The 14,091-nt window shown below is 41.6% G+C and overlaps 1 protein-coding gene across 2 annotated transcripts in view; it reads left to right on the top strand.

Annotated features, from left to right (window-relative positions):
• USP48 (ubiquitin specific peptidase 48) overlaps positions 1–14,091 on the top strand; it is a 173,943-nt gene that overhangs the window by 124,060 nt on the left and 35,792 nt on the right. For both annotated transcript variants that reach the window (XM_033921536.1, XM_033921537.1), the window contains exons 18-19: positions 1,683–1,744; positions 10,037–10,147. In XM_033921536.1, coding sequence (XP_033777427.1) covers positions 1,683–1,744; positions 10,037–10,147 — 173 coding nt within the window. The remainder of the gene's footprint in view (positions 1–1,682; positions 1,745–10,036; positions 10,148–14,091) is intronic.

The following is a 14,091-nucleotide window of genomic DNA, read 5'->3' as shown; positions in this document are numbered from 1 at the left end:
TATTATAATTTATTTAAAAAAATGTACACACCACTTATACCTAGGTGGTTTACACAGTAAAAACATACATAAAGTTACAAAAACAAACAAACCCAAAACAAATTAACCACATAGTTTATCAACCCCCTCCCCCCTCAACAAATAAGCTGTTATGCTAAAATTGGGAAAAGCCTGAACGTACAAGTTTGTTTTGAGCACCTTTTAAAATTGTAATGAGAAATAAAATCAGAGAGGCCCTGGTAATGGCTATGATAAAAAAAATAAAAGTATTTATTTATTTATTTATTTATTTAGTTGCATTTCTAGCCCGTCCTCCCAGAAGAGAACAGAACGGGTTATAAGTTTACATACACAGTAGAAGGTTTAGCAACAAGATTATAACTTCATATACAGCAGATAAACAGAACAACAAATTAAAGGATGAAGTTTCAAGTTTATTTAAAATTTGATTTATCGCTTACTCAAAATTCAAAGCAATGTACAATAATAACATTACAATACATTTAGCTTAGACATGACGCACAAGACATATGCTACCAAAGGGAAAACAGGGAAAAGAGATACAATTTTTAATAGAAAGAAAGACTAATAGGGAATAAACAACAGGGAGGGTTAAAACAAAAAGGTTCGAGATAGATCAGAGATCGGAGAATGATGAGGAAACATAATCTAGCGCATTAGCAGTCAAAAGCATCTTTAAAATGAAAGCATTTTAACTTGCTTTTAAATTTATCTAGTAAACGTTCTTCCTTAAGTAAATTGCCGTGACTGAGAAAATGTATTGACGAGAAAATGTATTGACGACGTATATTGATGATTTTAAGGGAGGGGACTGTCAGTAAGTGTTGATCATTGGATCTAAGTGTTCTGGCCAGGACATACAGGATCAAGAGTCTATCAGTGAAGGCTGGGGCATGATAAAGGAGAGACTTGACAAAGCAGGCATATTTTATAGTTTATACAGTGGGATACTGGGAGCCAATGAGCTTTTTTTAGGAGAGGCGAAACATGGTCAAATTTCTTAGCTTTCATGATTAGTTTGATAGAGGCATTTTGGATTATTTAAGCATCGAATTTCCTTTTTGGGAAGCTCCCATGAGTAGAGCGTTACAGTAATAAGTTTTGGAAATTACCAGATAGTGAATCAGAATGTTCAGTGATTTGGGTTCTCAGAATTTTGAAACTGAACGGATATAGCGTAGTCTGAAAAAAGAAGATGTGATCATGATAAGTTAACTTCTGATCAAAAGAGCAGTAGTAGAAATTCGTATGTACATGTTTTGGGTACAGAGCACAGTAGCATGGCAAACGATGGGCAACAAGGATGCAAATTCACATATAAGATATTCATAGCAGCAGATTAAAGGGAAGAACAGCAGCAGAGAGAAATTTATATTTGTTAAAGCAGTCCTCAGTACAAAATAAAATTATTTTTCTGCAGAAAAGTAGATAGATGCAATCACACTTCCTGATGTCATCACGAATGAAGCCTGTGTGCCACACCTACTGTTTGATTTTCCTTACCCCAGTCATCTGTCCTCTCTTGTGTGTGTACTCTCCTTAGTGACACTCAAACTGACAAACTCCCTCCCAAAAACTTAAACTTCAGCAAACAATAGATTGTGAAAGGAAACCAAAACTCAAGGAAGTATAAATAAAGCTGCTTTTTTTTTTTTTTCCAGGAAACAAATATACTCTATGTTGTATCCCAGTTTTTTGTGGAAGAATGGAGAAAATTTGTTAGGTAAATTGATCTCTATTTTGGTTTATTTGATTAAGCATTTGTTCATACCTGAATATTGTGTTGTGTTTTGCTCATACTGATAATAAATCTAAGTGGAGTATTACAAATACTTCATAGTTTGTTTGTTTTTTGTTTTCGGTTTGTTTATAATTGACTTGCATTATATTACATTTTATATCTTGTTGCTCATAACAGAAACAATGCACATGATCCTTTAATTCCCAAGATTGTACTCCACACTGCTGACATTCTCTTTCCCACTTGTCTCTTAAATATTCCAATGCCCTCGCACTTCACATTCAATCTCTAACTTTCCTATCAATCACTCATCTTCCATACATGTACTTCACCTGATTCCCATCCTGGAATCAAGCTGGCCCAGTCTGGCATAGTTTTAATTAAGAAACAAAAGGCTTGTGGAGAGTTGATATCCAAGATGAAGTCTTTATTAAAACATAAATAATCCACATAAAAACGTTTAGGGCCTGAACCACTGGAAACATATGGACCCAACACAGTCCATGTTTTGATACAATTGTCTTCTTCAAGGCCCCTATTGGTCCCTTCTTTGAATGGATGGTCTCTGAGATGGTCATTTTTTTTTTTTTTTTAAATTCTTTATTTAAGTTTTTCAAATAAACAACAATTGTGCTTAACAGGCAATATAAGAGATGGTCATTTTTGAATTGAGCAACATACAGATTGGCTATATCAGGTGCCACTGAGGCCCTCATTGCCTTACTTAAGCTATTGTCCACGTCGTCCTGAGTTACTTGCCCCTGTTACCATAGTCTTGTATCTAGCATCTTGCAATTCACAGAATGCCACTTTGCCTGTTAAAATGATCCAACTGAAGTGATACTATCTTTTGGCTAATTACTATGTTAACCTAACTTGTTTTTATACATCACCTGGTTTGATTACAAAAAACATAGAAACATGATGGCAGATAAAGGCCAAATGGCCCATCTAGTCTGCTCCTCTCTCTTAAGAGATCCCACGTACCTATCCCATGCCTTCTTGAATTCAGACACAGTCTCTGTTTACACTACTTCCTCTGGGAGACTGTTCCACGCATCTACCATCCTATCACCTCTTAACTTCATCCTATGCCCTCTCATTCCAGAGTTTCTTTTCAAATGAAAGAGACTAGACTCATGTGTATTTATGCCAAGTATGTATTTAAACGTTTCTATCATATGTCCCCTTTTCTGCCTTTCCTCCAAAGTATACAAATTGAGATTTTTAAGTCTGTCCCCATATGTCTTATGATGAAGAGCACACACCATTTTAGTAGCCTTCCTCTGGACCAACTCCACCCTTTTTATATCTTTTTGAAGGTGCGGCCTCCAGAATTGCACACAATATTCTAAATGAGGTCTCACCAGTCTTATAGAGGGACATCAATACCTCCTTTTTCCTACTGGCCATACCTCTTCCTATGCACCCTAGCATCCTTCTAGCTTTCACCGTCACCTTTTCAACCTGTTTGGCCATCTTAAAATCATCATATACAATCACACCCAAGTCCTGCTCTTCTGTCATGCATATAAGTTCTTCACCCCCTAAACTGTACCGTTCCTTCGGGTTTTTGCAGCCCAAATGCATGACCTTGTGTTTTTTAGCCTTACATTTTAGCTGCCAAATTTCAGACCATTCTTCAAGCTTCGCTATTCTTTCTTCATGTTATTTGCACCATCCAGGGTGTCTACTCTATTGCAGATTTTGGTATTAACCCCTGATGCAGCCCTTGTGTTGGTGAAACATGGTCTGTGTTGAGTATGTGCATTGTGTGTCCACTACAATAAAATTATTTTTATGATCTGACTTCTACTGATCTGCTTTTGTTACTACTATTTTGGATATTGCAGACGGCCTGCCCTGTTGTTTCTTTGGATAGAACGCAGCCTTTTGAATCTGTTGGCTCATATTGTGGGTGTAGATAATGTTCAAGCAGACTCTCTAAGCAGGAACACCTTTGGATTTGGGAGAGAGGAGTCTCATGGAACAGTCCAAGATTATTTTGCAAAGATAGGGAACCCCAATAATAGATCTCTTTGGTCAGCAAAACAAATTCCTAAGTTCCCAAGTATTTCAGTCAGACACAATCAAAACTCAGCAGTGATTGATGAATTAGTGGAGGGGTAGCCTTAGGGAAAGTTACCATTTGTGTTCCTTCATGTCTGTTCTAGGTTGAGTCATTCAAAAGAATAGAAAGTCAGTGGGTACCTGTTGTCTTGCTGGCTCCAGATTGGCCAATGAGACATTTAATGCAGCAGAAAGTGAGGGACCCTTTGATACTTCCTCTGACAGAAGACCTAATTTCTCCAAGTTAGACACAGTTCGATTCTCATGGGTCCTGACAATGATACCTCATTTCGCCCATCATACATAACATAACATAACTTTCTTCTTCTTTTTTTTCCCAATTCTTTATTATTTTCAAAACTTACAATAAGTGTAACAATAAATACATTTTATACTTAAATACCACACTTAATATTCTATTAATATCTATTTCAGAATTAATCCCCCCTCCCTCCTAAATAATCACAAAGTCCAACATATAAAATTTCTATATTGAACCTCAATTCAATATATCTAATTTTATATTCCTATCAGACTCCCAACCTCCCCCCTCCCGGATGTGCATATTTATAGGGGAAAACAATGATTAGATGTTACAATATTTTGCTAATGGCTCCCAAGTCTCCTGAAATTTCTTAAAATTCCCTTTCTGAATGGCTAATGTTTTGTTTTTGTTTTTTAATTTTTATTTATTCATTTTTGAATTCTTACAACAAATGAATTAAACATATTATAATCAATTATCATATGACACTTGTATTTACAAACAAATCCTCTTATAATATAGAATAAATCCCCCCCTTTTGTCAATATTCCTATTCCATATGATATACATTCCCCCATCCCACCCCTATATATCTACCACCCATGAATTCCACCAAAAACTATAGTTAACTTCTATACTGCCATAATCAGACAACTTCTAGGCTGTTCACACCGAAGGGGCTGTTTCAGGAGAAGGCACAGCTATTTTTAACTGGCTTCAAAAATGGTGGCTGCAAAGTTAAGGTTGCAGATACCGACCCCTGAAGCAGCCCCTGATGGACACAATGAGCTGTTCTTGTTGGGACCCCTGAGAACGAGGCAGTTTCTCTGGTCACACATTCCTTCTACAACTCAAGAGTGACCCAGCACTGCAAACTGCACTCTATTCCTGGACCAGTGGGTTATTCAACTTCAGTTGCCAGACAGTTTGTAGGAAAACTTCAAAACACAACTTTTCAGCCTCTCCCTCTTACCTGAAAGATTGCCCTCTGGCTTCCAGTTGCTTTTCCTACAAGCCTTACAGCAGGAGCTTGTCCTTTCTGCTTGTGTTTTGGGTTTTTTTTTTTTTCTTCTATTCTTTTTCATGTACTTAGCACCCTACTGAGTCCACATTCTGCAGAGGTCCTCAGCTCTGGCAGTGGGAGATCACAGACTTGGTTTAATCAGTCTGCTTCCAGGGGGTTTGGCTGCTTGGCAGTGCTCCCTCTGGACAGCCTGCTTAACAGATTGGGGTTCGGGATCGGTGCCTGTGGAAACGTGGCTCACCCCATGTTCGTCTGCTAGTGGGTTGGTGCGCAGGCTGCTTGGCTCCATGGAGGTGAATCCGGGATCAGGACTCACTGTCGTCTTCCCCCCCCCCTGGTTTTCAGCTTTCATGGTGGAAATCTCTGGGTGAAGTGGCCCAGAGAGGCAGTCAGAAGACCAGCAGTCCCAATTACTGGGCTCTTTGAGGCAGAGGATCTCCCTGAATCAGCTTCTCCATTGCAGCCTGCAGCACAGCAAGTCACAGTGAGTAACATAAGAACATAAGCAGTGCCTCTGCTGGGTCAGATCAGAGGTCTATCATGTCCAGCAGTCCGCTCATGTGGCGGCCCATCAGGTCCAGGACCTGCATATTAATCCTCTATCTATACCTTCAATCCCCTTTTCCTTCAGGAAAACATCTAATCCTTTCTTGAAACCCAATACCGTACTCTGTCCTACCACGCCCTCTGAAAGCACGTTCCAGGTGTCTACCACCCTCTGGGTAAAGAAGAACTTCCTAGCATTGTTCTGAATCTGTCTCCTCTTAATTTATCCGAATGCCCTCTCGTTCTTGTAGTCTTCGAAAGTTTGAAGAATCTGTCCCTCTTAGCTTTCTCTATGTCCTTCATGATCTTGTAAGTCTCTATCATGTCCCCTCTAAGCCTCCGCTTTTCCAGGGAAAAGAGCCCCAGTTTCTCCAATCTTTCAGCATATGAAAGGTTTTCCATACCTTTTATCAATCTCGTCGCTCTTTTCTGAACCCTCTCAAGTATCGCCATATCCTTCTTAAGGTACAGCGACCAATATTGGACACAGTACTCCAAATGCGGGCGCACCATCGCCCGATACAACGGCAGGATAACTTCTTTCGTTCTGGCTGTAATACATTTCTTGATAATACATAGCATTCTGTTCGCCTTCTTAGAGGCTTGCTGCGCACTGTGCTGACGTTTTCATTGTCTTGTCTACCAGTACCCCCAAGTCTTTCTCTAGGCTACTTTCTCCCATTACCAGCCCTCTCATCATGTAGTTGTACCTCGGATTTCTGTTTCCTACATGCAAGACTTTACATTTCTCTACATTGAACTTCATCTGCCATCTCGTCACCCACTCTTCTTGTTTGTTCAGGTCCCTTTGTAAATCTTCACAGTCCTCTTTAGTTCTAGCCCCATTAAATAGTTTGGTGTCGTCTGCGAATTTTATTACTTCGCACTTCGTCCCTGTTTCTAGATCATTTATAAATATATTGAATAGCAGTGGTCCAAGCACTGACCCCTGCGGAACACCACTCATGACCCTCCTCCAGTCTGAGTAGTGACCCTTCACTCCTACGCTCTGCTTCCTACCTACCAACCAATTCCTGATCCATCTGTGTACGTCTCCTTCCACCCCATGGTTCTTCAGTTTCCGAAGTAGGCGTTCATGGGGTACCTTGTCAAAGGCTTTTTGGAAGTCTAAGTATATGATGTCTATGGGGTCCCCTTTGTCCATCCAATTGTTAATTCCTTTGAAGAACTGCAATAAGTTTGTCAGGCATGATCTTCCCTTGCAGAAGCTATGTTGACTTGTTGTCATAAGTTTATTCCTTTCTAGATGCTCCTCGATGCTATCTTTTATCAGTGCTTCCGCCATTTTCCTCGGAACCGAGGTCAGACTTACTGGTCTGTAGTTCCCCGGGTCACCTCTTGATCCCTTTTTAAAGATGGGTGTAACATTGGCTATTTTTCAATCCTCTGGGATCACGTCTGTTTTCAGGGATAGATTACAGACTTGCTGTAGTAGTTCCGCTATTTCCTCCTTTAGTTCTTTCAGTACCCTAGGGTGGATTCCTTCTGGGCCCAGTGATTTGTCAGTTTTTAATTTTTCTATCTGCCTGTGTATGTCTTCAAGGCTTACTTCCATGGATGTTAATTTTTCTGCCTGGTCTCTTTTGAAGATTTGTTCAGGTTCCGGTATGTTGGATGTGGCCTCTTTTGTAAATACTGACGAAAAGAACATGTTTAGTCTTTTCGCCACTTCTTTCTCCTCCTTCACCACTCCCTTCCTATCTCCGTCATCCAGCGATCCCACCTCCTCCCTAGCCGGCTGTTTCCCTTTAACATATCTGAAGAACATTTTGAAATTTCGTGCTTCCCTGGCTAGCCTCTCTTCATATTCTCTTTTTGCTTTCCTAACCACAAGGTGACATTCTTTTTGATACTTCCTGTGTTCTTTCCAGTTCTCCTCGGTTTTGCCCTTTTTCCATTTCTTGAATGAATTCTTCTTATCATCTATCGCTTTCTTCACTTCTTTAGTTATCCACGCCGGGTCTTTTGTTCGACTCTTTTTGCACCCTTTTCTGAATCTGGGGATATACAGATTTTGCGCCTCGCTCACCGTGTCCTTGAATAAAGATCAGGCTTGCTCTACAGTCTTCCATTTCTTTGAGTTGTTCCTAAGTTTCTTCCTTACCATTACCCTCATCGCTTCATAGTTTCCTTTCTTGAAGTTAAAAGTTGTCGCTGTGGTTCTCTTTCCCTTCGGTATTCTTACTTCAACTTTGAACTTGATCATATTGTGATCGCTGTTTCCCAACGGTCCCACTACTTCCACTTCCTTTGCAGGTCCTCTTAGCCCATTAAGGATTAGATCCAGAGTGGCATTCCCTCTTGTCGGTTCTCTGACAAACTGATCCATGAAGCAGTCCTGTATAGCCTCCAGGAATCCGGTCTCCCTGGCGCATTTTGAGTTTCCAAGACTCCAATCTATCCCGGGATAGTTGGCAGTCTCCCATAATAATTGTGTTACCGCTTTTGCATTCTCGTTTCATCTCGGCTTCCATTTCTTCATTGGTAGCTTCGGTTTACCCAGGTGGACGATAGTATAGGCCCATCTTTATCTCTGGCCCTTTCCTTCCCAGTATTTTAACCCATAGCGATTCCAATTTGTTGGTTGTCGCTGCTAACAATATGTGAGATTGATTTTTTTTTTTTTTTTGAGGTGGGGGGGGGGGGGGTGTCAAAATATTTGCATTTCTTGCTACTATATTCTTAGATCAGGGTCCTCCACCCCAGAAATCCTAAAATTGCCGTATTTTGAGGTCCTGCTCTTTTTCCCATGCAGTTTTATTTCAAATTGATTTAGCAGTGGCCATCTTGGATTTTTCCCGATTTGAATTTTACATTATTTTTGTACTCTTAAAGGCTTTGTTTTCAAAGGTGGACTCCTTAGAGCTGGATTCTTCTGATTCATGCCTCGTTTGCAGCAGATGGCTCAATAGCGAGCAGCCGTGTTCCACGTGCCATGTGGTCCCTGGGGGGGGGGGCAATGGCATCAGATCTGCACCCCTCTGCTCCTCTTGTAGAGTCTACTGCCAAATCCAGCCGGGGCCAGTCAAAGAAGGGGCCTGCTTTTGTGCCCTTGGGGTCATCCAAGTGTGACACTATTTTGCGCTACCTGGATGTGTTGAGGCTCTTTGGTACCTGGTTGTTACCAATGAGTTTTGCCTTTCCAATCATCTGTTCATAGTGGTGGACTCAGCCAGCAAGGGCAGACTGGTTTCTCAGGGCTCCATTTCCAGATGTTATTCACATGGCTATTTCCTCTGCATGCGTGACGGCCAGGAAGCAGCCTCCTTTTTCAGTAAAGGCTCTTTCAGTGTCTCCTGATTAGATTTGCATGGCTGCCACTTGTTCCTCTTTGCATACCTTTATCAACTTCTACAAATTTGATATGGTTGTACAGCTGGATTCAACCTTTGGTTCTTCTGTTTTGGCAGCTGATTCATCAGTTCCACCCTGACTTGGGGGACTGCTCTGTTATGTCCCGCTGGTCCAGGGATAGTGTGGGATTGTACAAGAATGAAATATTAGGTTCTTACCTTCACTAATCTTCTTTCTTGTAAAATCACACACTATTCTTGGAACCAACTCTGAGCTGCTGATTCACCAATTGTGTGCCTCGAAATGTACCGGTGAGTAGGACTTATAGTCCTTTGACCAGCCTTTCTAAGAGTAACATCTATTTATCTTGTTGCACTTTCCAGGGATTTCTTTTCCTGCTGCCCCACTCTGTTAGTGCAGGCTGAGTCTCCTTAGTATTGCTTTTTATGGTTGATGTGTTGCATGTGATGTTTGTTCTGATTGTTTCTCATTGTTTCATTTTGTGAATTGAGTGGATTGGACATGTTTCTTGGGGAGTTTCCCCGTACCCCTCCCTTGGTTCTATATCCTTTGCAGGTGAATGTCTACTTTTATATGCACTGGAAGCCAAAGGACAGACCTTCAGGTAAGATGGAGGGTTTGAAAAGCTGTGAGTTGAAGTTTTCCTACAAGCTGTTTGGTGACTGAAGTTGCATAATCCACTGGTCCAGGAATAAAATGTAGATTTACAAGAAAGAAGATTAGTGAAGGTAAAAACCTAATCTTTAGTTCCCTCTCCATGTCAGATTGGGATAAAATCACTCTTCAAGTCTATCTTCGCGTTCCAAGATTTGGAATTGCCTTCCTACCTTCAGTTCAGGAAATCACTAAAGACACATCAATTCTCACTGTAATCCAAGACATGAACTCTATATTAACTGATCCTTGCTGTTACTTTTATAAATCCTTAATAATCTTATGTAAGCCACAATGATTCTTGCTGATAATTGCTGGGTATAAGAATTGGTAAGGTATGGATTGTATTTATCAATATTTTCCTGTCCATTTTGAGCAGGAGACCTACAAAATGCAGTCCAGTATCATCCATAGGAAACAGTGCACTTCTGTGTCCACATGAGGGCCTGATGTTTGATTTTGCAACTATGACCAAGGAAGATTCTAAACTGTGAGTTACTCCTACCCACTTGCTTACTGTTTATATTTTGTTTCTTAAAAGTAAGAAATTCTTTACTTTTTGGGTTAATTTTACCTTCTTAAAAAGAAGAAACTACTCTTCATTAATGTCCCTCCAGACCATCACAGACAGATGGGTTTATGCTATAAAATGACACGGGGACAAATTTATCTCTGTCCTTGCAGGAACTCAATTTCCCTGTCCTGTCCCCATGAGTTTTGTCGCTCTCCCTACCCCATTCCTGTAAGCTCTGCCTTAACCACACAAGCTTTGAATGCTTATGATTGTAACATGTTTGAGGCTTTTGCAGATGAGGGGACAGAGCTTGCAGGAATGGGATAGGGACAGAACTTGCTGGGACAGGATAGGAAAATGAGTTCCTGTGGGGATGGGGAAAAATTTGTCCCAGTGTCATTCTCTAACTTACGCTCCTCTACCAGCAGGTGGAGACTGAAAACACACTGAATTCTATCAGCAGTATAAGTGGACTGTGCAGTCCCCCTTAAAAATCAGTCTGTTCTCAGTCTCCAGCAGGTGGAGGTGGTAAACCTGTGCTGTCCTATTCGGCCTTTAGATTCTGACTGTTGTAGGGGATAGGAGGTAGCCCTTTTTCTTTCTGGGCTGAGGTTGGATCTCGCTGGGGGCCCTCTTGTCCCTGAGGGGTATCACACTAGGGTGATTCCCTCTCCCCATTCTCCCACCTCCCCTCTTCTGTGTTAGTGGTTTCTCAGCTGTACACCTTGCCTGAGGGCAATGACTACAGCTTAGAGAGCCAGTGAGGTCTGCTCTTTTTAAGTTAAAAAAAAAAAAGCAGGCAGATCTTTCACAGGTCAAGTGTTGGTCTAAAGTTTTTCATTCATAATTTCTTTTCTTAGCTGACTGATTTTTTTTTTTCTCAATTGGGCCTGGCTAACAGTTATTCACAATGAGCGCTTCTTGGCCGAAGAAGTGCTCGATGTGCTTCCGCCGAGGCCTTAGCAAAGCTGGTGTTTGCAGTTACTGCTCACAGCTGCACGAAGGGGAATCCTCATTGGGGTCAGTTTTGAGGGCCAGCAAGGATTTGCTTGCAGTTGTGAGGGCTGAGCTGGTCTTGGGCAGTAGGGAAGCCTGGGTTTCCCTTACTGCTGACAGCTCTGGGAATTCCCCAATGCCAAAGTACCTCAGTTGCCAGAGGACAAGCCTCAGCAGTCTGGTAGAGAAGGTTCAAGCCTTGGACGTCTCCGGGAATTCCGCAGATATTGTCCTGGCAGAGTATCTTCTGCAGCCTCTTCTTCCAGGAGCCGGTCTCTTCTTATTTTCCCATCCTGCACAATGATGTGTTCAGGTCCTTCCCCCGGTGCCAGTGGGGGTCAAATTGTGGGAGTTTTATTGGGGGTGGACCGAGATCACAGTGGATTAGTGGGTCCTGGAAGTGATATGAGAGGGATATATTTTTGAGTTCGATTGACCCCTGCCAGATCTCTTTTTCTCCTACCCTTGTCGGTCCCTTTGGAAGAAACGGGTGTTTTACCAAACTCTGCAGAGGTTGCTCGATCTCAAGGTCGTAATTCCAGTACCCCCTCAAGAGATTTCGCACTGGACGATACTCCATTTACTTCGTAGTGCCCATGAAAAAAGGATTTTATCATCTCACCTTTTTTTTTTTTTTTTTTTTATTATTTATTTATATTTTTCACAAATTGTTTAACAACAATCTAAAGAAATTAACAATTGAAAAAGAAAATAATTATATTAAATTATGTATAATAATTCCTCATATATAACCAATCAGAGTCCACATATTGAAGAGAGAGAGTCCATCACCTCCAAGGGAAGTTGGGTCTAAAAGAAAGGAAAAAAAAACTCATACGAGTTACAGATTACAGAGTACGGTTGGATTAACTATCTGCCTGGATAGAGGACTGTATGGAGGGATCTGGAGCTCTAAATTCCGTCTTTCCCTCTAAAAAGAAATTTAACTGGTCCGGATCATAAAATATATATCTAACATTCTGATAGGTAAGACAGCATTTGCAGGGAAAACGTAACTGAAAGGTTGCTCCCATATTCAAAGTTAACTGTCGATATGCCAGGAATTTCTTCCGTCTGGCTTGCGTCAATTTGGATACATCAGGAAATATTGAAACTTTGGAACCGTGAAATTCCGCATTCTCAGTCCTATAGAATAAACGGAGAACTGCCTCTTTATCTTGGAGAAAAACAAAGGTTACCAGTAAAGTTGCTCTAACAGTTATTTCTTCTTGAATTGATGTTTCCAGCATACCAGTGAGATCCAAGTCTCCTGATACAATCCCTTTGCCTTTCTCTTCTTTGGGAATATTCAAATAGTATAACTTTTGAAGCGGTGGCATATTATACTAATTTACAAGTTAAAACTTTGGAAGAGAAACTCCAAAAGCAGTCCAATAGAACGGACAACTTGGAAAAATCAGTGTCAGAAATAAAGGCTTCTATGAATTTATCATCCCATCTTAAACCTCAAGGAGTTGAACAGGGCTCTTTGTGTCCCTTTCTTTCATATGTAGACTTTGAGGTTAATAGTTCTTGCTGTTCAACCTGGAGAGTTTCTCACTTCTCTCGACCTGATGGAAGTGGACCTCTGCATCCCTATTCGGGAGTCTCATCAGTGGTTCCTTCGTTCTTCCGTTTGGTCTAGCCACGGCTTCCCGTACCTTCTCCAAGATCACCCTAATTGCAATATTCTGTACTGTCTAGTCTCTTCAACAACCCCTTTGTACATCCCAGGTATATGTGCTAGTACTATATTAGAATAATCCTTCAAAGAAAGTAAGAATTTGCCTCTGCTGGATCAGACCAAAGGTCCATCGTGCCCAGCAGTCCGCACCAGCGGCGTCCCATTAGGTCCATGACCTGTCAGGTTATCATGATTTAGCCCTATAGCCCCCGTGTTTTTATCTTTCTATGCTGATATCTACCCCTATCTGTATCCCTCAATCCTCCTATCCTTCAGGAATCCATCCAATCCCTCTTTTGAATCCCCGTAGCATACTCTGCCCTACCACTTCCTCTGGGAGTGCGTTCCATGTGTCCACAACCCTCTGTGTGAAGAAGAACCTCCTGGCATTGGTTCTAAACTTGTCCCCTTCCAGTTTCTCCGAGTGCCCTCTTGTGTTTGTTGTTCCCCGTAGTTTGAAGAATCTATCCTTGTCTACCTTCTCCATGTCCTTTCTATCATGTCTCCCCTAAGCTGCCTCTTTTCCAGGGAGAAGAGCCCCAGCTTGTCCAGCCTGTCAGTGTATGAACAGTCCTCCATACCAATTATCATTTTCGTAGCTCTTCTCTGGACCATCTCAAGTATCTCCATATCCTTCTTGAGGTACGGCGACCAATATTGGACGCAGTACTCCAGATGCGGGCGCACCATTGCATGATACAGTGGCATGATGACTTCCTTCGTCCTGGTTGCAATTCCCTTCTTAATGATGCCCAGCATTCTGTTAGCTTTCTTTGAGGCCGCTGCACATTGCGCTGATGATTTCATTGTTGTGTCCACCAGTACACCCAAGTCCTTTTCAAGATTACTCTCCCCCAGCAATGTTCCCCCCATTTTGTAGCTGAACCTCGGGTTTCTTTTCCTTATATGCATGACCTTGCATTTTTCTATGTTAAAGCACATTTGCCATTTGTTTGCCCACTCTTCCAGTTTGCTTAGGTCCCTTTGCAGGTCTTCGCACTCCTTTGTGTTCCTAACTCTGCTGCAGAGTTTGGTGTCATCAGCAAATTTTATAACTTCGCACATCGTCCCCGTTTCCAAGTTGTCGATAAATATATTGAACAGCAGTGGTCCCAGCACCGACCCCTGCGGAACACCGCTTGTGACTCTCTACCAGTCGGAGTATTTGCCCTTCACTCCAACCCTTTGCTTTCTGCCGGCCAACCAGTGCCTGATCCATCTGTGTACATCCCCTCCCACC

This window comes from Geotrypetes seraphini, chromosome 15, assembly GCF_902459505.1.
Source record: "Geotrypetes seraphini chromosome 15, aGeoSer1.1, whole genome shotgun sequence".
NCBI lineage: Eukaryota > Metazoa > Chordata > Amphibia > Gymnophiona > Dermophiidae > Geotrypetes > Geotrypetes seraphini.
This window is presented reverse-complemented; position numbering and strand designations above follow the sequence as displayed.